Source organism: Mastacembelus armatus, chromosome 22, assembly GCF_900324485.2.
Source record: "Mastacembelus armatus chromosome 22, fMasArm1.2, whole genome shotgun sequence".
In the NCBI taxonomy this organism is placed as follows: domain Eukaryota; kingdom Metazoa; phylum Chordata; class Actinopteri; order Synbranchiformes; family Mastacembelidae; genus Mastacembelus; species Mastacembelus armatus.
This window is the reverse complement of record NC_046654.1, coordinates 13712363-13738569: the sequence shown is the minus strand read 5'-3', so window position 1 is coordinate 13738569 and position 26207 is coordinate 13712363. Positions and strand designations below refer to the sequence as shown.

Genomic DNA, 26207 nt, shown 5'->3' with positions numbered 1-26207 from the left:
GTGTCGTAAGAAAAGGTATCCTCAGTAGAATAAATAATTACCTGACAGAAGTGGGCCACAGTCACTTGAAGAAAGACTTGGTAAAAGCTTTGATGTAGTGCTTGAATTAATACACAAACGTGTGCATATAACCAAGGTTACCAGCTGAGCCCATAGTATCTCCACAAGGACAAGGACAGGTATTGATCTGCAACAAAACAAAACAAACAAAAAAAAAAAACAAAAAAAAAAAAAAAAAGGTAGACATATATTTCATAAAGCACTTTTTTACTTTACATATAATAATGCATACATTGTTTATCACATACTATGGTAGGGAAACACTTTCACATTCAACTCATTACTACACTAAGCTATAACTTTCATGTCATACTATACCGAGGCATAATTATGGCAAAACACTATAGTAAAGCATAATTTTCACCACATACAACTCTAAGGCATATTTATTTTATAGCAAGAGATATTTTAATGACACACATTGTCAGGGCATAATTTTTTATGACATATTATACTAAGGCATATTCTCCTTTCATATATTACATTAATGCACCATGTTCAACTCATAGTATAATAAGGTAACATTTTCAGTGGACATATTTTTGCCACATATTATATGAGCCCAACTTTTTCAACACAAAACAGTAAGGTATAACTTTCATGTCATACTATACTGAGCCATAATTACCACGACACACACACACACACACACACACACACACTAAGGCATATTTCTGACTACACAATATAGCTAAGTATAATTTTGACATTCTACACTAAGACATATTTCCATGTCATATTATACTAAGACATGATTGTATCCCACATAGGTTGCTATACTAAGGCATAATTTGCATGTAAGACTATACTAGGGCATATTTTTTATTTACTACATAATACATTAAGGCAAAATTCTCTCCACATTCTACACTAAGGCAAAACTTTCATGTCATCCTATACTAAGGAGCATTTATCACCACGCTTCATTTCATCATGTACTCTATATGGGGCATCATTTTGGTTCTATATTATTCTGAGACAATTATCACAAGACATCTTTTCATAACATGCAGTATCACAGCATAATGTTGCATAAATCTCTCCTAAAGTACTATACTTAAGTATAACTGGGGTTTTTATACTGTTTTACTGTGTCAGAAACTTTTACCTGTTACATTTTAAATGATGTACTACTGATCGAATACTAACCAAATGACAGGAAAGGTATAGTTTTACTGATACTGGGCTCTGAATGAGGTACTGACAGATTCAATAAAAATACTACTACTAACAACAATAATAAAAAATTGTTCAGAAAAACACAATAGTAACCTATACTTTCGTGACCAGCTCAGAACACACCGCTCAGCCATAACGTTATGACCACTGCCTCAGACTGTCGGTCTGCAGCTCACTGCGCATGTGCTGTAGTTAACCTGTCAGGAAGAGCGCACGTTTGGCTACTATTCAGTGACAAACTGGTGTCTAAGGTGTGCAAACTGCGGCCGTGAGGATGAGTTAGAGACAGTCTATATTTTTTTAGATAAATGGCCAGTCTTTATCATTTTTATCCAGGTCAAAGATTCGAACAAAATGGGAGCATGCGAAAAGACAATGAAATTTAGAATGAAATTTAGAATGAAATTTAAAAGTTTAATCTACAGGTCAACCCTCTCATCAGTGAGCCTTGGGCGACTCTGGTTCACCGTTTGTCCTTCCTTAGACAACTTTTGCTCGGTACTGAACACACCCGCGGTTTGCTCTGACCCAGTCATCACAGTTTAGGCCTTATAAAAGTCACTTAGATCCCTACGCCTGTTCACTTACTGCCTAACATTGCCCCACCCAGTAACAAGATCATCAGTAATATTCACTTTTCCTGTCGGTGGTCATGATGTTATGGCTGATCGGTGTAAAATAGCACATGACCAATTCCAGGTATCACACACAGCCTGGATACAAAACGCGTCAGTGTTTTATAAAGAGGTTAGACTCACCTGTAGCTGCAGGACTGGATTCAAGCACAGGTCCACCTTCGAGATCTAGTCGCGCTGCTCTGGCTTTTATTTTTGTGCAGATGAAACATGATTTAGAAACAAAAATGTAGATAGATAGATATTTATTATACTGTTCAAACAAACAAAGGACGGTCGCTACAACAGTGCAGGTGTATCTCATCTAACTGCTAATTACCGCCCCCTAAGTGTGACGTCACCTTCCAATCACTTCCCAGAGTGCTACCAAAATAAAAGCATATCCCAAATTCAAAACCACATTCTGCTTCTTTAGGGTCAGTGAGCTCTCTGGGTAAAAGACAGCATCATGGTCACCACTGGCAGTGCTGTATAACTGTCTGCTGTGTAAATCTAATGTAAACCTTATTGTGTTTGAAGTTTAACACCCACCAATCTTCAAAACTAAGAGAATTCTCCCGCTGGCAAGTCAAGCCTGGCACACAATCCTACCACAGACCCTTTTCCTGAAAAACAAATTCCTAGAACTTTCTTTGCTGCTTTAAGCTCAGTTTCCCAAGTGCATAATGGAAGAAAAAAATGGCCTGGATACGGTGCTGCGATGTTTTTTCCATTCTCCAAATCACTCTGAAAAAAGCCTGATGTTTCTTTGGGGTCCCACAGGGTAAGGTGTTGCGTGAGTTGGATATGAAGAATTGAGACATAAAGAGATACTCGCTTTAAAAGAGCTATTGTGGGTAACTTCCATGCTTTCTTTATTTTCCCAAAAAACACACATGACTCTGCTCTGATTTGTCCCATCCTGGAAGAAGGTTTTAGAAATGTTCTAAAATGCACAGGCTTCTTATCTGTCTTGTGGTTCTTGTCTTTGTCCCAGGATTCCATGTGCTACTATTCTATTGCTCCCTGGGTGCAGGGGAAAACGTTTTAAAAATGTATGCTGATGCCAGGTGGAAATGTCACAGCTAAGAGCGGTCTGTTGTCTCCCTGTGCTAAAAAAGGCTATTAGTGGGCTCCTCTTTTTTTCAGCAGAGTTGTTAAGGGCTGGGTGATGTGCCTGTTGGCGTGCCTGTAAAGGAGTCCATCGGTGTGTTTATTTGCCTAGTGAGGCGCTTCATTCTGAGCTCCTCTCTGAACTCATAACTGAGGAGACTGGGTTCCTGGGAGCAGAGATGAGCGTAGGCATCTGCTAAAGCCCTGATATGGGGTATGGTGAGTTCTGTAGGGCGCAGAGTGGGGTCCACATCAGCCTTCTCCATCATCTCCTGTGTTAGCTCCATACGACACGCCTCAGGGAACAACTTTCTGAGGGGGGGAAAAAAAAAATAGAAAAAGTTAAGAAAGCACAGATTCCTACATTCAGGTGACTTTGATATCTTTATGATCATACAAGTTTAATACCATTATCAAGTTCAAACAAAAAGAAATTATCCCTCAGCAATAATTTCAAATCTGTGAAGTTAATGGAAATCACACAAAGGGCTAGAACAGCTCATGAATTGTTAATTTCCTCCATCACCGTACTACAAGAGATATTAGACATTGACACAAAAAGAAAGAAAAAAAAAACACAAAAAGACACAAACTTATTTGACACAAAGAGATCAGGTTTAATTGAAATTTACAATTTTCATTTTTTTTGTTAGCTCTCACCCCAAAAAGCTCTGGAGAACATGCAATGCAGAGATGTAGCCCTTTATTTTCAAAGACCCTGCCTAAGATGTTCTACATTCGTTCTCTGTAGCTTAGTGAGCAATAGCCGATTCCAAACACTTTGTACTACAGATGTTTTTGGGAGCTTCTGTGCTGCTGCCTCCTCTCCAATTTGGAGGTGCTGCTGCCAGCCCACTGCAGTTACATAAAATATGCTGCCTCGTCTTCTTATGCCACCTCAATGACTCATAATTGCTGCTCTCTTTCGCACAGCAGTGTTCTTTTGTTATCCGGGCCTACATACACTTTTCCAACAGGCACGGGGGCGATGGGCAGTGTGCACATGCGTGTGGGTTTGTTGCTAGTGGTTTTCAACAGGGCTCTGAGGGTGCTCTGCTGTTTAGAACGAGGCTACAGAAAGCCTTGAAAGTTGCGTCTTCATTTGTCAGAGTGGTCTTTGTGCGAAAGAAAAGCAATTCAAAAAGCATTTTAATTAATGACCAGATGAAGACAGCAGCTGTCAGAACACAGAGAATGAAAGATGTAGACAAGTGAACGATAGACGAGAATGAGACACGATTAAAAAGTGGAAACGAGACAGAGAAAAAAAAGATATGTGTTAAGTCTTGCTACAGTGCTTACTCTACTCCTTTATGGCAGTACTTCCTGCGGTACTGGAATATGTTCCTGACGACTTTCTCCACCAGTTTGAAGGGCTGCTGAATCTGGGGTGTAACCAGAGGGGTGAAGTGAACTACTCCAACATCCACCTACACACACACACGAGACAGCAAAAAGAAACCAATATACAAGAGTTTAGTAAATGCCTTAAAACTAGATTTCATAGATTGTGCTCATGGGAATGTAGAAAAAAAAAAAGTGACAAGAATGACCAGTCGTGTCAGGAGAATGCGAAGTGTGGAGAATAATCCAAGTGAATGGTTCCCTGACAAATGGCAAGAGATGTACAAGGCAGGACATAGAGAGAGAGAAAGGTAGAGGATAACCACACTGAGATGAAAGAGGAAAGCAGAAAATAAGATGACGCAGCATGGCTAGCTGGCGAGCTGATACCAGTTGCCACAGTAACACCTGTGTGACAGACCATAGAAACTGAGCCTCTCTCTTTCTTTCCTCTCTCTTCCTTTTGCTGCACCTACATGGCTGACTCACTCTTCATTCCACTGTCTTTCTAAACTAACATGACACACCACTGAAGTATCATATCAGACTCAGCAGAGCCTAGCCCCCTTGCTCTCCTTCACCTTGTAATCACATAAACAATATATCAACACATCTCCTCACTCTACTGACTGTTCTTCTATAAAGTACTGACTGCTCTCTGTACCTTTTGAACACCCTGGTGGGATCAAAAGAACCAAAATACATTAAAAGACCATTTCTGAATAGCTAGATCTATGCAACGGCAGCCCAAAAAAGGCAGTTATCTTTCAAGGGTGTCTCGTATGATGTTATTCAATGCTTTATAGCTATAGTCAATGAATGAGACTCCACATTGTGGCAATGGCACAGTCAGATAGTGGACAGTAGAGCAGAGCAGTTGCCTGTCAGCCTTTCCATGGTTGGTAACAGCCTTACTTCTCAAGAGAGGGACTGTACTCTAACTGGGTGAGCAGACAATGGGGCTCCAAGGAGAAACATCAGTTGTTTGTAATAAAAGAAATGAATCTAATAAGTTCATTGACCTTAGGTGTTTTTTGGCTTTGAGTCCTCAAAGACAGTTTATATATCATACACACAAAAAAAAAACATGTTTATGTTTATGATAGGCAAGAATTTGGGACCTCAAAGTGGAATAGGCTGACACATAAATGGAAGAGAAGTATCAACTGTGGAAACATGCAGTTTCACACAGGATGTTAACAAGGTTCAAAGACAGAACAAACAGAAAAAAAAACACATACCTACAGATATGTTCACCTTGTGCATCTTTTAAACTTGTCTTTCTTGACTGGGAGACACTCATTCACAGCAGGTTTTTACTTTTTCTGGGCTAGTCATCGATAATTGGGGGAAGAAAGGAGAACTTGTTAATAAACTGCTAATAAACTGTTTAGATTGCCCTTTTCTATCAAACAACTGAGGAAGCGTCCAGGGGCACATGTAAACCGCAGCACTATCTCTTATCAGATCTGTAGATCTCTGTAGTCCAGGATGCCCGGCTGATGCTGAGCATTCTGCTGCAGTGGCATTTAATGGGACGGTAAAGGTGGGCACTGCCTCAAATACAGTATAATGGTGCAGAGAAAGCTTCTGGGTTCAGCATTAGAAGATTCAAAATAGAAGGAAGAACAGATGTTTTGGTTTGAAGCTGTAAGTGCATGTATCGTTAAGTGAACCCATAATGCTTAATGTTGATTTTTGTCATGTTGAGCATTTCAACATTGAATGATGACTTCATGTTTTATTTGTAGTGTCAGTAATGGGCTTGACTTCTCAGTAAGTCTATTATTAATATACTAACTACATTTGAGTTCACATGATGCACTTGAAATACAAAGGCCATGTGGCAGGTGTTGTCAAGGGTATTGAGCGCTATGACTGCGTTGTTTGGTTTAAAACAGAGGCTAGCATTTCAAGAATTAATACCTCCACCTGTCACATCAACATTTCAAGATTTTGGTCAGGATTTTATGTCTGAATTAGCAAACTGTTTCTGTGATTTGATGATGCAAGATCAGACCCACATCTGTTAGGAAGAAGCAATAAAAGGGAATGCCTTTAATTTCACTCTCTGCTGGAATAATTAGGCCATTTATATTCCACATTCGATGATTTAAGAGAGGAGCAAGAGGAAAGTCGATACTGGAACTATACAGGCAGCAACATTTCAGACATCAGCTTGTCCAAGTCACTTTGCTGTTATGATTTATGTATGGCCTTGCTACACAGCTTCACTAGGTAGCACCACCGTAATATATCCCACTCCCCACCATTAATCCTTCCCCTGATAGCCTCAACATGCAAGGAAACTCCATCTTAAATCATGTGTTGTCACCTGGGCCCTCCACTGAGGTGCTATGAACATGGCTTCAAACCCCTGCCCTCCCCCTAAAACACCTTGCATTTGATGGTGGGAGATCCTGATCTGGGGAAGCAGACTGACTTATTGACTTTATCTGACATGCTTAATATCCACCCTCCAGCTTAGACTTTGACCCCTCACCTATGTCCCTTTTTCTTTCCAAGGATGGCAGAGCTATAGATAACATACAGAGCTGACAGAAACTGGAAATGCTCTCATAGTAATCATTTATTGAAGGTTTAAAGAAACAATTGTATTTAACAGGGAAAACAAATGAAGCATTACACTAATTCGGCCTCTAAATCAGTTTGTTATGTAGCGATCTACAGTAGTGTGAAAAAGTGTTGGCCCCCTTCCTGATTTCTTATTTATGGCATGACCTTAAAACAGCGGTTCATGCTCAAAAATCCTCCAATGTGGCTGAATTACAATTCTGCAACGATGAGTGGGCCAAAATTCCTCCACAGCGCTGTAACAGACTCATTTCAAGTTATCGCAAACACGTGATTGCAGTTGTTGCTGCTAAGGGTGGCCCACCCAGTTATTAGGTTTAGGGGGCAAACACTTTTTCACACAGGGCCATGTAGTTTTGGATTTTGTTTTCCCTTAATAATAAAAACCTTCATTTAAAAACTGCGTGATGTCTTTACTTGTGTTATCTTTTACTAATATTTAAATTTGTTTGATGATCTGAAACAAAGTGTGTCAAACATGAAAAAAAAATAAGAAATCAGGAAGGGGTCTAACACTTTTTCACACCACTGTGTACTCAAACTCATGAAAAGTCTTGCTCTGATTCTCTCAATCTCCACTAATTTCAGAAAACAAAGACTGTAAACATTTACATAGATTTTAACCAGCCTGTCCCCTTAAATATGAATTTCTATAATAAAGTAAGGTATTGTAAGTGCTGCATCCCCTATTCATGTTTGAAAATCTACTCTAAACTCCATCTAAAAGTCACGTATGATTTTGTTCAAACACAAAAACAGTCACTTGTGTATTATCATATTTCATATGTCTGACCTTCCCAAAGCTCAGCAGGGAACTCTATTACTCCAGCTTTGCCCTATGGTTCTCCAGTTACCCTTTCCTTGTTTCCACCTCCAGTGTCTCTTTCTTGATGAGTTCTTGCCCAGTGGTGTGTGAGCAGTAATTTGTCATGTCCCTCTAAGCATAACCAAGATGAGATGGCAGGGGCCCCGGGGCACGAGCTCCTGTGCTACCTGAACCACCAACTCTTGTGCTTACATAATGGCATGTTCTGAGAAAGAGAAGGGGGGGTGGAAGGAAGCTATATACAGCCAGGGAATAGAACAGAGAAAAATTCACCGACATCCTGCAACCAAAGAGGGAAGAACTGCATTAATCATGACAATACCTTGAGAAGACAACCTCCATTACATCCATGGAGGAAGACAGTCCCTCAGAGCGGAGAAGGCAGCAGTCAATGCCACTGAATATACGAGGCTGATGTTGCTAGAGGGGTTTGGGAAGGAAGGGCTTTCACTTCCCGTGCAGACAGCCCGGTGTACTTCCCATGAAAATGCCCACAGCACATACACCGGACATTCAAGACTATAGAGCCATCTTTGACAATATCAGTTCCTTAAAGCTTCATAGAGAAGCTTGAACTCTGCCCAAAAATGTGAAATTTACTGGAACAGTGGAACAGAAAATAAGGACAACATGGGAAAAATAATTTTGATAGGATATTTAAAAACTCATAAATACCATTCCACATTGGTCAGTTGGGAGTCAGTCTAAATGGGAGTACATTAGAGAGACTCCTTAACCAAACCAAACTTGGTAATTTCACAACATGTCACAAGTGTTTTGCCTGAGACAGGTTTACACATATTATGTATGGTGAAACTGGACCCAGGCCGCACTCCACAACAACATTGCATTGACAGCGACTTCACGGCTATCACACAACACCTTGCCTTTCCGCTGTGAACAAACCGTTTTTGCAAGACGATGAGCACGAAAGACAATTACGCAAAAGGAGGACATAAAAGAGGAAAATGCAAATTGAACGATAAAAGCCCCTCCTGTGGGTAAAAGGGAAAACGGTAGTGTGGCCGGTTCAGCCGTGCCTCAGAGCTATGCTGCAGAAAGGCAAGAGAGCTCTGCTGTAAGGTGATAAAATAAAGGGGACTGCGCTTATAACAGCCTGCAACATCTTTATGCATCACAGTGTCACACATCTACACTCATCGGGTGTATGTTGATGGCATTTTATTATTCTTTCACCTTTTTTCCTCTCCTTTCATCCATCCCCTCTACAATCTATTTTTTATTTATCTTACTCCCCATGGAACAACATCAGCATCAGCACTTAGGATCTCATTGGTTACAAGGAGACTGGACACACACGTGTGTCTGCAAAAAAGAAAAAGAAACCTCTTCTAGTGCAGTAGTATCCCACAAGGATCTCTGAGAACATAGTGCTGAAGGTCGACACCAACACACTAAATGCAAATTGCAAAGAAAAACAAAAACAACAAGGGATAAAGAAAAAACAGTGGGGATGAAAAGAGCATTGGGCCACCTTAAACAATCAGATCAATAACTAATCAATTGCGACCAACATGTATGCAATGCAGTCCCTACATGTAATGGTTGAACATTACTGTGGTCAATACCCGGACATTAAACTGTAAGGTGGATGTGGACAGGAAGATTAACTTGCCACAGCTGGCTATTTTTGCTGATCTGCCCATGCAGCAAAGAAATAGCAACACAGATCTGTTTCCAGTGTTATCAGGTCTATTAATACAGTCTGATTTTTTCCCCTCTCTCAGTTTTGTCCTCTTTGTCATTCATGAATCAAGGCCATCTTAGGCACTTCCTTTGTTATACGTCCTCTATAACGAAGGGAGGAAAGACAGGCAATGACAGGGTAGCAGCTGTGAGCTTTAGTCTCCTGCTGACTGATGCCTGGTGAAGATGATGACCCAGGGAGGGTCCAGTTTTGGCATGGTGAGATATACACACCTCTGGTTTCATACAAATAAACAAACACAGCTTCACAGCCCTGGTCATAAAGACAGCAGATTGTCCTCTCCTACCTTAATTTGATAAATCTTTCCAAATTGTGTTGTTGGGCTATGTTTGGAAATTGTCTCAAGACCTTCATCTTGGCCATTTCTTATCTTTTAAAAACAGCTACATTATATAGCATTATTGCAAAACTTCATGTCAGGCCTATGTTGGGTGAATGATGTCCCCATTTGTGCAGTGAGTTAGGTGCATTGATGGGGAAAGAGGACATTTAATTTTAGAATTAAATTTTTGGACAATTATAAGTGTTTTTTTTTTTGTATCATTATTAAATTTAGCTTACCTAATGTTAGCTGACTATGAACAGTGAGCAGTTTAGTAAGAAAATGTATTTATTTTTTTGGTTTGTTTTTTAAAGACTGTATATTTGACTATCCCCGTGACCCTGGCTTTCAGGAAAAAGCGGGTATAGAAGATGGATGAATGGAAATTTGACTATTTGGGAGAAAGCAGCTCTGATAAAACTGGTTCAGACAAGCCTGAGTTAGTCAGTTATCTAGCTAACATTAGCTAATGTTAGCGTGTAGTTATAGAGTACCTAGCTATGTATTTTAGTTAAAGGGCTGTTTTCCCGTTGATGTTATGATTATATGTGGTGAATTAATCATATTTAAAAAGGTAAATAGAGCAGGGATTCAAACTAATACAGACTTCATTATTATTCTGAAAAAACAGAGTAAAGTTGGCTAATGTGTCTCTCTCACACACACACACACACACACACACACACACACACACACACACACACCTTTGAGAGGAGAGAGAGGCAGAGCTATGGAGAGAAACAGGGAGCCAGAGCGCTGCGCTTATTTCTCCCCGGGTCTACCGGAGTCTGTGTGGTCTACGGGGCGGGGATGGTCTGTCAGACGCCGCCGTTAAGGACATGGATGGTCTGAGCGAGTGTAAGAGGTCCGGGTTGGATCAGTCTGCTGTGTTTCAGTGTGTGTTTACAGGAACCACCGCGAACAACGTGACGCGTCAGCGCCAGCTCTGCACCAGCCGGGGTAAGGGATTATTTCTACATCGCTTTTCCCCCCTGGATCATAAAACAACAGCAAACAATCAGCCCGAGCTCCGAGATTATTTATTCGAAGCCGTAACGACCTGTTCATTTGGATAAGAAAGACCACAATGTACTGGGTTGAAAGTCCGACTAAATGATATTAAACTGTAGATTCACTGGTTTAATCCTAGCGGGTGAGTAAATTATAGCTAGAATATAACCTGAAAATAAGTTTTTCTTAAAAATAAGGTCGGTTCAGTTTATCAGATGAAGCGCACATAAATCAAAGTGCTGGAAAATCCAGTATATGAGTGGTGTGAGGGCACTGCAGCTTTAAGTCCACATAGCCATTGAGCATTACAAATACCACTAACTCATTTCTCCCTCTCCAGTAACAGCTCTATGGGGCTCCGTTAAGGAAAAGGGAGAAGGCAGCACATAGAAAATGCACACATCCACAACAATCCTCTGTGTTTTGCTTACCTACAGTCAGCCCGAGCCAGCTCTGACTGCTCGTGCTTCCTGCTGTCCTTTGTTTCCAGCCAGAGAAAGTCTGCGCTCCTGTGAGGTTATTGAGGGGGAGCAAGGAGGTGGGAGTGCGAGATGAACCACACAGTTCAATTTCTTGTTTTTGTCTCCCTCCTCCAGTCCAGTGGAGCTGCAGCTGAAGAGCTGAAGAACTGAGGATTTGTCTGGCAGCTGGTACACCACCAAACGAGAGAGGCGGCTGGGCAGCGGGGTTGACGAGCTTGGCTGGAGCTGGGTGAATGCCGCCTGGTGAGGACAAGGGCTGAGGCGGCAGCATCACAGACTTTAAAAGCAGCATGGCTTCCACAGGCATGCAGATATTTGGATTTGTCCTAGCACTGCTGGGCATCATGGGTGCCATGGTGGCAACTCTGCTGCCCAACTGGAAGGTCAGTGCAGATGTGGGCTCTAACATCATTACAGCAATCTCACAGATGCAGGGACTGTGGATGGACTGCACATGGTACAGCACAGGCATGTTCAGCTGCACGCTTAAGTATTCGGTGCTCTCACTCCCTGCGTACCTGCAGACTGCCCGTACCACCATGGTGCTATGCTGCGTACTGGCTGCCATGGGTCTCTGTCTCGCATCCCTGGGACTAAAATGCACTCGATGGGGAGGTGGACGGCGCTCCAAGAGGCATGCTGCGATTGCCAGTGGTGGCTGTTTTGTCACTGCAGGCTTTCTGTGTCTGGTGCCTGCTTCCTGGTTTACCAACGAGGTCATCACCAACTTCCTGGACTCCAGTGTGCCTGAGAGCAATAAGTTCGAGCCTGGGGGTGCTGTATATGTGGCCTTTGTTTCGGCAGGATTCCTCTTTGTGGGGGGGTCCATCTTCTGCATGTCCTGCTCGGGGAAGAGACATGGACCCCAGGACCTGGTCCTGCTCCCTCCCCCTGACAAATTGCTGCTCCAGCAGCAGCAGCAGCAGCTTCTCCAGCAGCAGCAGGAGCTCCAGCACCAATACTGTTCTCTCTCACCATTAGACAATAAGACTGGCTACAGCCTGCAGGACTACGTGTAATAAACCAGTGCTGTGCATACTACGGCTAAAGGGAGAGGAGCCTACGTGGAAACCATGCTACCCATTAGACTGCTTCAGATGGAGGTGGAGAAATGAGGGAGGAGGGCAAGAACTTTGAATTCATTCTCCCTTCTCCTCGATCTTACTCTTCTTTTTTTCCTGTTTTGCAAGCACAAGCAGTGGAGGTATTCCCTAAGCAGCGCCTTGGAATAAACCTGGTGTGAATGCATGGGGAGCCGGCATAAAGTGCTGCAGAGTCGCAGGAAGCCGCTAACCAAATGCAGACATCCTTGATCAGTAAATCACAGAAAGAGTTCCCTGGGGAATGGATTAAGCAAATAAGGAAAGCTTCCATGTAGATTTCGCCAAAGGTTTGAAACTAAAAGAAAAAAGCAATCATTTAGCTGCTATTTACAATCGTTTGGTACACTCCCATTTGGCAAAATAGGCATTATAATGCCAGAGAGCAGTAGGTGGAAGTCCTTTCATAGCAAGCCATCTTAGTCTTTTTGTATAGTTAGCTACTAGAATGCAATGTGGAACTGATTGAAATAAATGGTCATATTTTTGTTAGCTACTAGAATGATGTTGATATTTTGCCTCTAAAGCATGCTGTGTGGAGCCTGTCTGTGTATTAATACAGCGGAATGCCTGGTAGAAGACTGAAAAATAGCCACACAATGCCTGTGCCTGAAAAGCTGTAGAAACATAACCCTGCTGTAACTCTTAAAAGAGGACTGTCAGGAGGAGTAGATGTGGGCTGCTGAGCTGGATTTGAGACAGAAAATGCAGACAAATAGATGTCTGCTTCGTTCTCTGCAGGTGGAAATATGAAAGAGATGGAGAGAAACTGTTAGAAACCCCTGAATCCTTCAGCAGAATGGACTATCTGATATGCTGTTTTTATATTTCCATCCAGACAAAAACATCCTCCCTGTAAGTTGCAGCCACCCATCCCAATCCATTCCTGCATGCTCTCAGATATGCACACCCACACACTTACACACGTTCCTGTGTGTGTTCGTGTGTACTGTAAACACTCAGACATGCCAGCTTTTTGCATGTGCTTTTCACTCCCATCATCCTCCTCCACACTGCCATGGAAACAGAAATCACCATTCAAATGTCTTTATTGTCTGGGGACACGTGCCTGTCAGTCACTCATATGAGGTTGGGGGTTGAAGGGCATCGCTTTCTTTTTAACACGGCTCCATAAGCTCTAATCAGACCCTGTGTTCACACTACCTCCACTAACCTCTTTTACTATAGAGTGACATGAGGTAGCATTCCTACCATGGTTCCTGTACAGTGCAGGTTGTCCAGCAGGGATGAAGACAGGTTTAATGGTGCAGTGGGAGAGAGGCAAAACAGTAAGCGCAGAGGGAGAAGCTTCTTGAGTCATGGTTGAATAGATAGCTGTGTGGCAGGCAGCTAAAAAAGGTTTGAGTCATTCTCCATATGTGACTTGCTTTCCAAATGCGTCAGCATTGCGCGTATGCTACCAGTCTGCACCTGCAGAAGGTCTCGGTGTCTAAAATTGCACCCACTTGACTATGCCGCCATTCTTCTGTTTCCTGCTTGTCAGTCTAATTTTTTTTTTTAACCGCCGCCTCTGTCCTGCTTGTGTCACATGTCACATGGATTTGATCCCTAGCAAAATAATGCTGATGCATGTTGAAAGCATGGCAGCCCAGCACACATAAACAAAACCCCCACCTACTCATGTGTCAGTAGCGCTGTTACGATTTTAAACAGTCATATTCCAGAGTGCGTCTACTTTTTTTTTTTTAAGGAAAGAATATCAGAGCAATATTGTCTTTGTGCTTGAGAGAAGCCTTGGCAGTGATGCATAGAAGTGCACAATCCCTCCTTCTCTCTCATAGACATGCAGCTTCCTGGGGGAGAGCAGATGGCTAAGCCCAGCTCGCCACCTGCAGGCTGCTGCCGGCACGCCACGGGCATCTCTGTGGGCCCTACTGCCGGCTATGGCAGCCCTTAAGGGCCAAGTTTCTACCCCACCCTGACTTAGCCATCTTGCCCAGCACAGACCTAAGCCGACAGAACTGGCCTCCTGACAATAACTCACTGACCAGGCACCATAACCAATGCAATAAAATTAAAGAATGTGCCATGTCATCAGCTAATACTGACACATTATGTGTTTTGAGAATGTGCCAAATTGTCTCATGATGACACATTTTAATACTATCTGGAGTTCTTTCTGTTTATTTTTTTATTGCGTTGTTTGTACATGAATTATACATTAGCAAATGTTTTATGGATTTGTGATTTGTTCTGCCAGACTAAATCTCAAGTCAGCTAGATGCCTGTGTACAGTCCAGTGCAGCTTTCGAGGGTTATTTTAAATCCTCTTTATTCCTCATTTCCCAAAGCACAGCAAGGCTGCACTGGGCAGGAGTGTTTCATTGGTAAGACATACGTATGTTTTTTTTTTTTTTTTTTTTTTCTAAAACAAAAAAAATAATGCGTTTGTTTCAGGAATTCAAGTTCACTGTAGGTCTGTGACAACTGTACACACGTATCTATGCCTTTATGTTGTTTCTACTGAGGAATCAGAATTCCCTCAGATTGTTTCAAAATAAGATACAGCACCATGGTATATCTTCTTTATAAGAAGACTACTCAGTGCACCTCTACTTGTGTTACTTTATTTGACAGCAGCAGTTTGTTTCAAATGACTGAACATCCCGAGCTCTCTGGACCAGTACAAATACATAACAGTGCTGGTAATTTTGAAAAAAGAAGGAGGGGGGGTCCTGTACAATAGAAGAGCAGGGATATAGAAACTACAGATTTCTCTTTTTTTTGGGCTGTGCAGCTTGATCATCAGCACGCAATTACATTAGCTTATAAATGACTAGAGTGCAAAGTGACTAGGTCCTAGAAATCTAAAGAGTTACAACTCTCCTGCATATACAGTACCAAGATATGGATTTATCATTTTGATAACTGCAGCTTATTTTTGTGGACGCTTTAGCACTTCTTACTTTGCCAGAGCATATTTGTGATGATGAACAGTTCACAAGTTCTGATACAGTTGTCTCAATGTGCTTGTGCGAGTAGTTCTATTTTTTACCAATAAAACTATTTTGTGAAAACACCACACCTACCGATGTGTGCTTTTATGTGTGTGACTGATAAGGATGGAGATAGTATTCATCTTCCTGCCAAATCTACAGACTATTGGCTGGTACAGGCTGTGCTGAGTGTAGGCAGGCAGGCTGCTCATGTGCAGCACCCAAGAATAAAGCAGGGTCGGTTCAACTAAAATATGCATCCATAAAACATTACTATGTGCAAATGGATTTTGAAAAGGGATTCTTCTTTTAAAGCCACAACCGTTCCAGTCACTCCTTACTGAAATGACGGCATTATGAGACACATGACTAAATTAGAGTACGAGATGGGCATAAAAAGAAGTGGATCCCATTTGGCTTGTTCAACCATTTAAAAATAATTAATGATGACCATAAAGAAACATAACAAATATAGAAGAGCTTGTGTGACAAACAGATTATGCAATATATCACTAATTTGAATCTAGATTGATAAATTGACTAATTCATTGGGAGATATTAGTTTACTGCAGATATACAGCACCCATAACATTATGAACACTGCCTCATAAAGTGTACACAAGAGTCAATGCTGCAGGTGGTTGACACTCATGTTACACTGTCAGGAAGGGCACACATTTGTTTACCATTCAGTAAAAAAACAGAGGTAAAAGTTGTGAAAACTGTCCTGAGGACAAGTTAGAGATATTTTTTTAGACAAGTTACCAGCCATCCCACTCTAGCTGTGATATCACTATAGCTGCTGAATGTTGATGAATGTACAGTGTTTCTCATATTCAACCATTTTAACAAAGATTCACACAGAAGGAATCTTTTGAAAAGAGTGGATGAAATTTAAAATGGATTCTATTGCTGGTTCACTGTTTGTCCATCCTTAGACTACCTTTGATCAATAACCACAGCACACCGGGAACACTCAACCAAATAAATGCTGTCTAATATACTCCACACACACTGACAGGTGCCATTGTAACAAGATCATCAGTGATATTCTCTGTGTATATCCTGAAAGCAACAACAGAAATACCAAAAATATTTTTGGTAATTTAATAACCGTGTCTCCATGAAATAGTTTGTTGACTAGAGCACACTGACAAGTAGAGCTGAAACATTCAAGTCGACTAATTGCTCACTCGACAGCAGAAAAACAATATGTGACTATTCTGCTAATTATTAATTTAAACTGGGAAACATTCACTGGTTCTAGCTACTCAGTTGTGTTAAGAAATGAAATAATATATTTGGGTTCTCAACTATTGGTTATAAAAAACAAGCAATGTGATGGCATCACTTCAGGCTTTAGGAAATAATAATGGCCATCTTTTAGCTATTTTCTGAATGATTAATCATGGAAATAATTGGCAATTGGATTAATCAATAATAATATTAAAAACAGTTTCAGCACAACTGACAAATGTATTTTTCAACTATAAAAAGTCCTGTTAAATACATTCCCTCAAAATGTTTGTTATACTTTTTTTTTGGCAATGCTTATTTTTGATACAGCATTTTTATTGTATAAAATTAAAGGCATAACAGAATTGTTAAAACTAATAATAGCCTATCCTGGAAATATAATTTATCAAGTGCCAAATAAAGTTTATCTTTATAAAGATTTTTCTTCTACAAACTTAACATAAACAAGAGGTAAGCAGAATAAAAGGCATAAATATGACAACTTCTGTGCTGAATTTTCCAAGTCTGCACAACTCTGCCTGAGGATGTCTTTAGCTTTAAGCAGAGCTGGTTTGATGTATGTTTAATGTAAATCAGAAAAACTGTACAGCATCTTCTTCATTTTAATACTGTGACATACAGACTATTCAGTTTAGATGGAGCACTCGGGTCTCTGTTACAACTGATCAGAGCTTCGTCGACAGTGAGTGAGAATGTGCTTTCCTGAAACAAACATGGATTATTCAAGGCTCTCTCTCATTCTCCCACTCCTCTTGGTTATGCAACAAGAGTGCAGATCAAATAACTAGTCCTCTCATGGGGAAACGCTAATAAGATCTGCTCCTCTGTGTATTTAACCTACATTTTCCATCAAAGGCTTTCACCCCATGCTGCCACTGTGATAGATCTGGAATGTGAGTTTAGATGAAGGGAGGTGAGTGCTCGTCAGTTTCGGGCAGGGGTTAATCACGTGTCAGGACTTTCTTTGAACTCTGCTGCCCCATCAAAATCACAGACTATTGCATTGACCTTTTTGGCCAGCAAATGACCTTTCCCCAAAAAAAACAAACAAAAAAAAAAAAAAATCAGCCACAGATGAAAAAATGGGACATGTTGAAGGCAATGAGGTGATGACCGCTCACAGAAGCGTTCCACTCCAGCAGACACAGAGTGAGAGACATCAGGGCATGTTAAGGAGCTGTAATCCCACTGCTCTCCACAGCTCCACTAACCTTCACCACATTACTTAAAACGCAGATGCCCAAACTGTTCTAGTATGTTCTAGTATGTCACCGTACTTAACTGTTCTTTGTCTTGGCGGTCTTGGACAGCCATTATGTTCATGATGGGTCAAGTTAGATTTATAATGCAGTCATCAACATCAAGGGATTATGACCTTCCTTTACTGGAGCTACCCTACTCTGGTCCCAGTACTCATGCAAGGCTGGGGAATAATAGCAATGACCTTGGCTGTGCAGTAAACTGCTGAGAAAGGCAGTAAAAGCAACGGAGATGACAAAAGAGAGCGTGTAGAAAAACAATACATGCTGACAGTTCAAAGGAGGCCCTTTAATATTTCAGCTTCGAGCACGAGCCTGGTTGTGTGGCTTGAAGGACTCGATAAGCTGAAGGTGAGGAAGTTTAAATGTTTGGAGGGTGTGGAATTTTTTTTTTTTTGCAATCTACACCTCAATGAAAATTAAAGAGATTGTGATCATGTATTACAGATTATTGTCTTTATTAGAGCAAACTAAAAACTATTATTGAGAGCTCAGGAAGACAGTGACAACCAAATACAGAGGGCATACTTCACAAATGGACAAAGTAAATGCAAATGATTTTTTTTTTTTTAATCGGACTTGTCTACAGCACCCACTAAATTTGACACTTAGTGAACTTAACTCTCAGATTAATAGCTTATAGTTTCATGCCTAATATTCTGGCAAGGCTTGTTTTTTCTACTTCTCATTTCACTGTATTACAAGACCACTAATGACATACTTTTTTCCTTGAGATATAACCAGGGTTTTAGTGTTATTCTTTAAAATACCTGTCTCTATTCTTTGTATGTTCCCTAACTAAACTCTGAGCCCTGAATCTAAACAAACTCTGCGCAGTTTCTTGTTAGGAGGAGCACTTCATCTCTGGAGATGTTCATAAGCCAACTCTGCAAACCTCGGCATTTTGTTTAAGGAGTTGGGAGGAGGAGAGTATTTTTAGCTTTTCTTTACCTTGGGTCTGTGATGTATTGAGAACAAGCCTTCAGGCTTTTACTGTACTGGCACGAGTCATTGAAATAACTTCTCCGATACTCTTGATAGTATGTTTGACCCCGTTTATGAGAAAGGAAAAGACTTAGATGAATTGCCTGTAGAACATGTGGCGGGAGGTGAAAAAGAAGCCCAGCCCCTCTGAGTTGTTTCTCATTCTTTCTGCTGAGGTGAGATCTGGGCTGCTCCAGGTCACAGTGAGTATATCGATCACTGAGCCTGGCCACTGCAATATGGACTCAGCCAGTCTATACTGACACGCCCTGAATTTAAGAGATATTATATTGATACCTGACACAAAAATCACAAGCTAAAAATACCAGTGATATCTGATCAATTTTACCACACAAGTCCAAACTCTCCCTGACAACTGCCTCCCATAATGGATGTTCAATGCAGCATTAACAAATTTAATTTAGGCTCTGCTCATCTGGCCTATGCTCTTGGTGGACAACTGTGTACAAGGCGAACATCTGTAGGGCTCTCTTCCTGTGCGGCTCAGTTAGTTGGTGGGTACTGTCGGATGCTGCCATTACTCAGAGCGGGCTGATGACTGGGACAGACAACCATCTGCTGGAGGTACGCCTCATTCTCCTTCCAGATTGATCTCTGTCATGAATCTGCTGGTGCTCTGCAGCCACAAGGAGGAGGCTGTGTTTACGCTCTTTTCTAGTTTTTGTTTCATACATCACATGTACTGTAAATGCAGTTTTATTTTCTTTTAGACTCAAAACATTTTGCCTTCTTGCCTTTGTTCTTTTATCACACTGGTTTTAGTCAGTTTCCAATGTTTTCTTGCCATCCATCTTTTACTTTTACTACCTATTTATCGCTTTTTTTCCTCTTTCCCATTGTCCTTTTCAATTTCATTGTATTATGCCTTTCCTCAAAGAAGAGACAGCAGGTTGTTTGTAATAGAGCATATATTGCACCCATTTATAGACTTGCTGATGTTGAAGTTGATGCTACTCACTCGACTGTCCAAAATGTGATTTACTCTTTGCAAATCAGCTATTTTCAATGTAAAGAAGCAGTAAGGACAAATCTGAATGGCTGAATGTGTTGAAAATGCAGATGCCTTAATGGCAGTGTGCACTCTAAAACTCCTTGGCCCATGACAAGAATATAAATTAGAAATGTTTATAATGACAAAAACAACACCAGAAATGCAGCTTCTACACTCTTCCTTAAAGTCTTTCTGACAAAAAGTGAATGACAGAAGAAATTTAAAGATGACTCAATCTGTCCATCTATGTGCAAATTAAGAGAATGAGAGTGACTAATAAGGAAAGGGAGGCAGGTGTGATGTTCAGCAGTACAGACCTAGGGCACTCTGAGCCTAAGGGAACACCACCAAAATCAGCCAATCATCGCTCTCAGAAACCTTCAAGGACAATCTCAGTCACTCAATGTGACACAAGAAGGGTGCAGTCTGGGGATAACAAGAACAAGACAGACAGATTAAACAGCTAAGATAAGAGAGCCTATCTACCCACCCCACGTCAATATGAGCCCCAGTAGCAGCCAATGTAAAATGGATTTAACATTTCCTTCTTATTATCCTATTATCCTACACTGGCCAGCTCCTGGCCAGGTTCAAATTATCCAGCCAATCAGCACTTGTTTCCCTTCACCTGCCTTTTACTGATGCTATTTTCTCATCATGGTTATTTGGAAAGGTTCAGTAATTTCATTGTTTTTTTTTTTTTCCAGTGGCTCTTTCTGATTTCCTGTTTGTTTGATTACACAGTATTAAACCACCTCAGATGTTTTTCACACTCCACTAATTGCCATGTGTTGTATAGCACCTGCTGCTGCACATTTTATCCACTTTAGTGTGGCAGAGTTGCCACTGGTGACGTGGGGGAAGACAACTAAACTACTGACCAACCAGTGATTTTTTTATTTTTACAGAAATGTTCCTAATCACAGAAATATGTTATCAATATATGACTGAGTTGACATGCTCAAGGATAGACATGACTAACCAATGCCAAAAACAGAAAGCCTTAGGCTCAGGCATGACAAACACTTGCCAACAGCAGACTAACAGAAAGTCCAGTTGTGTTTCAATTTACACACACTGAAGACAGAATCCGTCAGAACTTCTGCTTTAATGCTATGAAAATATTCTTCTGTATTTTTGTAGTCTTTATGCCCTCTTTATAGACAGACCACTGGTCCAGCTAGACGTCTATATTCCTGCATGTCACAACCTCAGCCCCTCCTCCAAAGAGGCTTTGATGTTGTCCCGTAAATCAAGTAGAGCATTTTTATTGTTCATGCAATTCTGTGCAATTACTCTGGTGTGCACCAGTAAACCATTCTGTGCCATCAAGCTTTTTATAAATCACACTACATGGCATACTAGTAAAATAGGTCTGCACAATGCAGAGTATAATGGCATTAACATACTATGTGTTCGCAGATCTTTTATAGGACACAGGCTGCAGCAGGCCTGCTCATCAAACAGCCATCATCTCTCCTAATGATATCAATTTGACCAAGTGCCCATTAAAACATTTAGAGGGGATGGATGGCCTGTGCGGGCATGTCGGAGGCCAGATTTATTTACAGTGTATGCACGTGTGTGTAGCGTGAGTCTAATCTGCTCACATTTATGCACAATAACATCCATGCACACATCTTCAGCACAGACAAGCATGCTGAAAATTCATTAAGGCACAGTTTGACATACACACAGAAATAAGAGAGAAGAGGGGGAAAAAAATGCACAGAAAGGCAGCAGAGTGTGATGAAATAATCATTGGGAGCCATATCTTCTAAGAGAATGAACGATCACCAATGGTCCCATTCACTCTGCTACATTTCATTCCACACAGGAGATTAAATATTTACCAACAGTGGATCTCCTAAAGAGCTACGACATCTTAATGTGACAAACAGTCCATCTCTGACATCCACCTAAGACCTATGCTTTAATTGACAAAAAAATAAAACATGGTTTCATTTGTACAAAGATGTAAGAGTCCTCCTGAGTCTTTTAAAAGACATGTGACTGTAATCTTCAAGTATATCTCAATAGAGCTGATATTTAAATTATTGGCAGGAGTGTTTTTATTTGTTTAAGGTGCCCCTAGTGCTACTATAAATGCTTACCCAGAATTTTTTAAAAGCCAATGAATTCTCATGTTATGTAACAGTGAACGTCTCACTCATGTACGCACATGGGATGAAAGATACAGAGAGAGAAAATGGGCCTAAAAAAGAACCAGGCCCTCGTTACAAGGCATAGTGTGATCGTGCCACATCTCCAATACCCACTAGGCATCATTACAACCTAGAAAGGGTCCTAAGACAGAACAGAAACAACACTGATTCAACGAGTCTTAATGAAGCCTTCAAGCAAGAAGCGTGAGGGAGAGATGAGTGGTGGTGAAATGATGAGGGACTCTGACGGGAGCATGGGACCAGATGAGGAGCTGAGATTAGGAGATGTGAGGATGCCCCTGTCCTCGTACGTTATCTTAGGGTAAGAACTGTGAAATAGTAATGTGGCCATCTGCCACTTTTCCAATACTGGTACTGAAGATTGAAACAAATGAAGAGTAGAAAGTAGAAAAAAAGTAGATAAAAATTTCAAGTAGAAAGCAATATTACAGCTCTAGCCAATGCACTGCAAAAGTTATAAAACAGTCTATCTGAGTTACAGTCCAGTGTGATACCCCACTGATTTGTTGGTTCTGTTTGTCACTGTTAAGCTAAATATTACTGTCAACTTAAGTCATACCTGTGGTTTGGGGACAAAGGCCTGTCCAGGGATGGTGAAGCAGTTGCGGACATTGCAGAGATACTGAGCCATGATGGACAGACGACTCCTTTGTTTGCTACCTGTGCTGGCTGTCAACCTCTGGATGGAGAGGACAAAGAGGTTATGTAAAAGCAAAGCAAAAAAAAAAAAAAAAAAAAAAGATCAAACAGAGAAAGCATCATTCACTCACCTGTACAACCTCTTTCTGGAAAGTAAGTGTGAGTTGGGTGCGTCCGTATACAAAAGGGCCGGTTCTGTTGGCTATATTCTCCAGCCACTTAATAATGAGGGGAGTTGAGACACTAAATGGAAGATTCCCTATGATGTGAAGGTTTGGTGGATCTACAGAACCACACAGACATTGACACAAATTTCCATTGTGCATTCACCTCATGCTGACCACAGGATAAGCTTCTATAATTTAATATTCTCACCTTCCTCCCATGGCTTAGAGATGTTTGCTGGGAAACCCCGGTCTATTCTGTAATTGAGTATGTCACCATGGACAATTCTCAACCTCCCTGGTGCTGCCTCAGACAACAGCTGTGAAAATGGACATTATGTAAAGCTAAATGAGAAAATTGCAAAGGTGTTCAGAAAAAAGCTGTATTGTCATCAGTCAATCTGCAGATGTCTAACAATGCTGCAGTTAAAAATAGATTAAAAGGTTTCATGCAATTTGTTAAGAGCTTTTCCTGCTGAATTGAGCTTAATAACATTTAGCCAACCTTAATATTAATGCACAATTTACCTTTAGTCCAGGAATAAAGCGTGAATCTTTCTCCACCACCAACAGGTCCACTGCACCGCCTTTAAGGATAGAGCGGGTGAGGCCCCCAGGACCAGGACCGACCTCACACACATGAGCATCCCTCAAACTGCCAGCCTGACGCACTATTTTGTCTGAAAAGATTCAGATGAATGACTAACTTGGTTTTAGGAATGTATTTCACTATTCATTTTGTAACAATTATATACTAACTTAGTACAACTCATGCATCATATAAATGAAACTATACTGTCTATTCACATCAGAATCAGTATCTAATAGGAGATTAATAGTGTGTGACGGTGCGACACCAGGCTCTGTGTGATGGAGATGCATTAATCTAACATTCACCTTGTTCAAGGACACCAGAGCAGATCAGAGCTGCACTGCATCACTGATAATTATATTAAGGCTCAAGTGCTGCATGGGCGGTAAACAACTGACCCGGTCTATTCACATTAGCAGCAGATCTACTCAACCTCCTCCACACAGAAAAGCCCGTCGCTTTCAATGCACTGAAACAAGAGTGTGTAGAGCTGGGCAATCAAGTGTGCTATGAAACATCACCGTGACCTCAGTCTAGACACTGCAACAAAGAACAGGAGGTAGCAGGTATTGCTGCATTGCAGATGGAAAGAGAAAGAAAAGGGGATTCAGGAAGACTAACCTGTGAGCCTCAAGTCCAGCAGAAAGTTCTGGGACAGCTGTTTCTCAGCTCGCAGGTTGTACAGCTTTATCAGCTCACCTACAGTAGGCAAGGGAGGCAGACGGAGAGATGCCAGTTTCCCTGAGGCTGCCATCATTCAGGTGTGACACTGTGAAAAACAACCACATATATGAACATTTGTATGGCTTTGTGAGGACAATCACTGACATAAATCCCCAGCCTCTTATCCGAGACCCTTTAATAATCATGACTAAATACCTAACCCCAATGCTAAACCTTTAACTTATTCTGATTCTGACCTTAACCCTCAAACTATTCTTTGGAGGCGCCTGAGAAAGTGAGGACCAGCCAAAATGTCCTCGGTCTCAGGGTATAAAACTTAAAGTGGTCCTCACAGTGTATAGGCATAGAAGCTGTTTTTGTCACTTGTGAGGACTTGCATTCATTTCCTGGTGGCTTAAACTAACCTGCCAACAGTATAATAAAAAATGTTTTTGTAGCATTTCAATTCAGCAGTAAACTTTTGAATAGCACACAGTGAAAGGAAATGGCATGTTGTTATTAAAGCATGTTTTGTGATTCTGCAGTGGGGCTTAATTTTAACCTTTAAAATCTGCAGAACAGCTTGATCTTAAACTACAGACCCCTGTCAGCTCTGGCAAACTGCAGCTCCAGTCACTTCTTAACTCGTGGGACAGATTTACAATAAACACTACGATTAGTGCTGAAGTGGTACCTGTGTCAGTGACTCTTATAATACGATGTCGTGCACCATCTAGTGGTGTCACATCAATAAATAACAATTAGATATCAGTATGTGGTAACTGCCCTTTTACGGCTCATTTTTAAAAACACTATGTCTGAGTTGTTCACATTTTAACTGCTGGTATCAATCGGCCTGACCTTAATTAGCAGTAACGTTAAAGACACTAGCACGATTCAGAGTATAATTAGCAATATATGTATGTATAACAACCTCATGGTCAGGACATTTGTGACATAACGTCCAGATATTTCAAGCTGACACGTTCACTGACATTAACAACCACTCAGCTGCTGTTAGCATATGCAGCTAACGTTAGCTTTCTGTCCTAATTTCTTCAGCAGAACCGGGCCTTCAGCCTTTGAATTCAGTCTGAACAACTTACACCGTTTTTTAAAACCGACATAAAACCGAGAACAAACGACAAACAACGCAATGACGCTGAAAACACACAAACGTTAACACACGTTTCTCACCGGTTCCGTTTTCTTCTTCTTTACTTCCTCATTCGTCATTCGATTGACGTCTGGGCAACCAATGAGGCTGCGAGGATGTTAACCTCGACCAATCAAGTTGAAGTAGCGTAGAGTTGCTTCGCCCTTGATAAAAACAAAGTAATGTTGATGTAATGATGGGCCACAGCCAGCAGATGGTGACATTGGAGCGACCATAATGTATTTACACCAAAACTGCAATGAGCGTTTTTGGTTAATCAATTAAGTAACATGGTGTCATTATTATTATTACTCAGGAGGTTAAAGCATTCTTAATGAGTTATGGTGGAAAGTAGGAATATTACATGTCATGAGGAGACATTTAACAGAATTAACACAGCTATTATTTAATATCATCAAACGCAGACATTTATAAGGGACAAGAAACAAGGTGATTATTAAGCATTTAGGTAACTAAGTAGTGTAAACAAACAAACCTTCTGTCATTAGGCTAAAAATTCTGCTTTTGATATCACCATCATGTTTTACTAACCTGAAACCTTTTCTGATTAAACTGATAAACAGTCTACATACCTACAGTCCACTGCAGGCCAGAAATTCATTGTCATGCTGGGTGCACAGTTGTTTGGAATGAACCCTGTGGCTCCACACCAAGCCATGAGTGTCGGAGCGGGAGATGGAAATACCCTTCCTCTCCAGGGTTTGGCAGATGAGTGGCAGTTCTGTCTCCTGCTGTGGCTGACCTTGGGGGAATGCTTCAGAGGGAGTGGAGAAAGAAAAATACTGGTGAGGGAGGGTCATGCTGCTCCTGCAAAATATGTATATAATATAGATATTATAATTTAACCTCTAATTTACTTGTTCACTGAGATTAAAAACGTTTTATACATGGGAAGGATGTTGGTATTAGAATTTAAGACAAAGAAACTTTTTATGGGAAAAA

General features: G+C 41.0%; 2 protein-coding genes across 5 annotated transcripts; one reads left to right on the top strand and one right to left on the bottom strand.

Annotated features, from left to right (window-relative positions):
• Positions 1 to 41: 41 nt before the first annotated feature.
• On the bottom strand, positions 42 to 26018 carry tfb1m (transcription factor B1, mitochondrial). Of its 3 annotated transcripts, none has more exons than XM_026299659.2 (10): positions 25838 to 26018; positions 25277 to 25408; positions 24047 to 24194; positions 23362 to 23513; positions 23045 to 23153; positions 22801 to 22952; positions 22590 to 22709; positions 4269 to 4396; positions 1998 to 3278; positions 42 to 187 (listed from the first exon to the last, which is right to left on the bottom strand). In XM_026299659.2, the coding sequence occupies exons 3-9, from the start codon at positions 24180 to 24182 to the stop codon at positions 3011 to 3013; spliced, it is 1065 nt and encodes a 354-aa protein (XP_026155444.1). In that variant the 5' UTR covers positions 24183 to 24194; positions 25277 to 25408; positions 25838 to 26018; the 3' UTR covers positions 42 to 187; positions 1998 to 3010. The 3 variants fall into 3 exon arrangements, with proteins under 3 accessions (XP_026155444.1, XP_026155436.1, XP_026155452.1); XM_026299651.2 differs by having other exon boundaries at positions 25286 to 25408; positions 25838 to 26017; XM_026299667.1 differs by lacking the exons at positions 25277 to 25408; positions 25838 to 26018 and adding an exon at positions 25023 to 25187.
• On the top strand, positions 10538 to 13883 carry LOC113125974 (claudin-20). 2 transcript variants are annotated; one of them, XM_026299680.2, is made up of 2 exons: positions 10538 to 10742; positions 11390 to 13883. In XM_026299680.2, the coding sequence occupies exon 2, from the start codon at positions 11566 to 11568 to the stop codon at positions 12292 to 12294; it is 729 nt and encodes a 242-aa protein (XP_026155465.1). In that variant the 5' UTR covers positions 10538 to 10742; positions 11390 to 11565; the 3' UTR covers positions 12295 to 13883. The 2 variants fall into 2 exon arrangements, with proteins under 2 accessions (XP_026155465.1, XP_026155473.1); XM_026299688.2 differs by having other exon boundaries at positions 10543 to 10640.
• Positions 26019 to 26207: the final 189 nt, after the last annotated feature.

Bases quoted from the DNA above. Each gene is read 5' to 3' on its own strand.
- LOC113125974 (XM_026299680.2), top strand. From the start codon at position 11,566: ATGGCTTCCACAGGCATGCAGATATTTGGATTTGTCCTAGCACTGCTG.
- tfb1m (XM_026299659.2), bottom strand. From the start codon at position 24,182: ATGATGGCAGCCTCAGGGAAACTGGCATCTCTCCGTCTGCCTCCCTTG. The intron at 23,154-23,361 runs GTAAATTGTGCA...CCATTTTCACAG, and splicing joins GCTTTATTCCTGGACTAAAG to CTGTTGTCTGAGGCAGCACC. The intron at 3,279-4,268 runs GTAAGCACTGTA...TCCCCCCCTCAG, and splicing joins TACTGCCATAAAGGAGTAGA to AAAGTTGTTCCCTGAGGCGT.